Source organism: Amblyraja radiata, chromosome 11 (assembly GCF_010909765.2).
Source record: "Amblyraja radiata isolate CabotCenter1 chromosome 11, sAmbRad1.1.pri, whole genome shotgun sequence".
Lineage (NCBI taxonomy): Eukaryota > Metazoa > Chordata > Chondrichthyes > Rajiformes > Rajidae > Amblyraja > Amblyraja radiata.
The window spans coordinates 51,504,919-51,508,637 of record NC_045966.1 but is presented as its reverse complement, the minus strand read 5'-3'; the positions used below and the strand labels follow the sequence as shown (position 1 = coordinate 51,508,637).

General features: G+C 41.2%; 1 protein-coding gene across 1 annotated transcript; it reads right to left on the bottom strand.

Annotated features, from left to right (window-relative positions):
* Window positions 1–300: 300 nt before the first annotated feature.
* On the bottom strand, window positions 301–3,389 carry LOC116978414 (transmembrane emp24 domain-containing protein 9-like; the record flags this gene model as incomplete). The annotated part of the gene is made up of 2 exons (XM_033029534.1): window positions 301–701; window positions 3,225–3,389. Coding segments are annotated over 2 exons (315 nt in total), but the record flags the coding sequence as incomplete, so codon positions are not given.
* Between the last annotated feature and the right edge of the window lie 330 nt (window positions 3,390–3,719).

Genomic DNA, 3,719 nt, shown 5'->3' with positions numbered 1-3,719 from the left:
GTTCAGATCGGCTGCCTTACCAGGCCTAAGTGTTTCGGGAGGACATCTTGGGGGGGGGGGGAAGAAAGGAGGTTTCCAAGTGCGCTCTCGTAATCTTGGCTGGATTAAAGGAGGTGCCGGACCACTAGTTGCCCGTAAATCGGTATTTATAGAGCAGATGTCAACTATTTCAGGTGATCAGCAATGCCAGTTCTGCATCTCACATTTTCAGCTGTTTTATTACCCTTCCCTTCCTTGGTGCATTCTTTCCCACCTAGCGCAGACCTTCAATTTAATTATTTGTTTTGCCCTTTCCCAACCATTTGTTGCTGGCTTGGACACAGCTGCCTTTTAAACAGCAAAGACTTATTTCAAAAACCCAAAATGGCAAAAAAACAGTTGCTCCTTGCCAAGGTCCATTTGGAGGCACTGCATGTCAGAGGTTAGAGGGGACAAGAGGGTGGTATTTGGCAAAATCCAATGAGCCATGACTTGTGACACAAATGTGCTTTTGCCCAATCAGCCTTGTACTGTATTAAATCAAATCAAGAACAGATCATTGCATTCAGGCCCTACACCAGTTTCTTGGCCTCAAAGAAGCTTTTCAAGTGTCTCATCTGCCAGATGCCAGTTAGAATAAGTATCAGTGTTTGCACGATTGACCACCATAATACCCGTTGATTGGTGCTTTCACTGGTCCCCCGGAATCGTTCCTCACGATACTGAAACAAGAAAACTAATTTTAGGAAATAGAATCCAGTGAGCTGCAGGCCATATCTTGTAGGCCTCATCATATTATCAAATGCAGCCATTTTGTAGCCATTCACATTGCCTATCATAGGAGATCTCAAAGCACATCTTCAGCTTTTCTAATAATAGTCACCACTAAACAGGTCATTCAATAACTTCCATGGATATCAAAGAATATTAAGAATCAACCTACAAATACACATACAAATTTATACATGTTTCACTATGTTGTTAAAACATTGGTACTGGAGGGTAACCAAGGGAGATCGATGACACTTTCCAGCACTCTGCTAATGAATTAAAAATAGACCAACTGGTAGTTAAGTAGGTTGGATGTGGACCCCTTTTCTTTATTCACAGGATATCTTTCAGATTGCTAGCTAAACTTATGAATTGTTGGCTAAATACATAGCTAGATCTGGAAGGCATGCGCTCAGTATTACAGCAGGAATGTTTGGTCCTTTATTCTTTGCCACATCTAGCATCCTTGGCCATCTTTTGCTATCATAAAGTAAATTGGCAAAAGACTGCCTTCTGTGATGGCAGAGGAGCCAGAGATGGTTCACTGACTTGGCCTATGCAGTTCAATATGACTGCAATAATCTTAGCTTTCACTTTAACACTCAGTGGGGTGTGCAAGGTACACCCAGCAAAGGGAGAACTGCAACTTATTCCCATTTCTGAAAATGTTTATCACCATCAAAGGCACAGCATTCAATTGCCACTTCATTCATTCTGATTATCCTCATACCATGTGCACCGTCCCTACATTAAACCGTTGCATGGACAATGCATTATACTTGCAGAGCTACAGTTAATCAATAGTTCTTTGGTTCATTTCCAGCCATCCTGTCCAACTGTTTGGTAATTACCCGCATCATTCAGCATGGCAGTAAGAGTTTTGTTGGTACAAATGTAAATTGTTTTACCATGGAGTAAATCAGTTTTGCACACATTTCGGGTTGACTTAGAGCCCACTAGGAAATTTAAATCTTGGTAATTTCATTTTTCACGAAGGCCTCCCTCAAATGGCACTGAAAGCAGCCCAAGTAAAATTTAAGTCCTGTTTTTTTTTCAAACTATTGATCCAAAAAAATATTATTTCTGACTGGCAGAACATCGATTTCCTGAATCCATACTATTTGTATTTCAAATTGTTCCCCTCCATCCTGAGAACCCAGAGCTGTTACAACCTCAAATACAGCCTCACTCACATATGCCCTATCCTTTGCCTGTGGAGGTCAGATTCTCAGCAGTTGCCTCAAGAACATTTGAGACTGTTGCTGCACCATGGCACACCTGAGATCGCTACCCATAGCTGCATTAGTAAGGTCCCCTCCAGGCTACATACTAGAGGACAACATACTTTAATTCTTCCTTCAGAACACATGAAGTTGCAGGATTCCAGGATCCACCCCACCCCACTCCATGCAAAAATAAAATAGCTGTGCACCACCAGCTTATCCTGGTCTCATTCCCCATTGGGAACATTCATCCATCAGCCCCTCCCTTAAATCACTACAGCTTCTATTTATTCAGCAGAAATATTCCTCCACAGGTAGAAGGGCATTACATCCTCCAAAATATTTCCCACTAAGAGTTAGCTGCAGATATTGCACACGCCTGATGCGACATGCCATAGGCCGCAAGAACCTCCAATGAATCAATAGAGGACACAGCATTAAAGTCAAATTTGCTACATTATTGCCTAAGGAAATTCAACAGTGAAGAATTCTCTGACTTTACAAACAGCTTTGTTGCTGTTACTTAGCAAGAAAGTGGTGTGGATCAAATACAAGCCGAGTGACCGTTACTCAATTCCCTGAAGCAGAGTAAAAGGACTTTTCAAATTTTAATAAAAAGGGAATTGTAGATGCTGGTTTATACCAAGATAGACACAAAATGCTGGAGTAACTGCGGGTCAGGCATCATCACTGGAGAAAATGGATACGTGATGTTTCGGTCTGAAGAAAGACCCCAATCTGAAACGTCACCTATCCAATTTCTTCAGAGATGATTGATGCCTGTGCCATTTGGTTACTCCAGCATTTTGTGCCTATCTTTTCAAATTTTATTGTTGCTACATATCCACATTCAGTTTCTCTTTCTGCACACTGATCACTTCCAACTTTATTTTCTCACTCTTCGAGCTCACACCACTCCTGCCCTCACTTTCTATTTTCATTGCTGTCTTTATGCCAGCGCTTATGTCTTAATCACTTCCATCCCAAGAATTTTCCCCTCACTGATTATGCCCCCTCATTCTTCTTACTCGTGGTAATTATGAATCAATGTCTTGTTAACACCTATGATAGGATTCTTTCCCATTTTTTCCCCGTCACACAAAATTTCCTGGTCCCCTCACATACCTCCTCAATAATTGTATCAGCTCCATTTACACCTTCCTCACCCTCGCTTTCCCAAATCCACAGCTATCTTTATAATGCTTGCATATTGCAGCTGCCTGCCTCCACCCCCAATGCCTGCCAACTTACTCGCTGGTAGTTCTGCTCTTTCTGTATTTGCTCCACTTGTTCAATCAGTTGCCTCACTCGAAGCTGAAGATCAGAGAGCTTGTCCTTGGCTGCAATCTCCACATAATCATTTGCATGTTCACCAACCTGGATGTCCAAGTGTACCCGCTGTAACAGAAAAACAAATTGTTATTCAAGCATAATCTATGCAATTACTGAGTGGCTCGTCAGCATTACACATCTGGGATCTACTCTGTCTGAATGGATTAGTACTAAAAGAATCATTAAACTCCAGAGAATCTTCTTCAGAGTGAAATGTGTACATATAAATGTATACAAATTGCAGAAGCATTTTATATTTGTGTAATAGGGTGATATTTTTGTGATTCCGTTTGCTAATTCTGAAGCCATAAAATGCTGCAAATGGCTATTAGAATGTAATGCACAGATGGGAGAGAAAAATGATAACTAGAATCGTAGCTAAATTGTATTATCAGAGCTCCATAATCTTTCGTC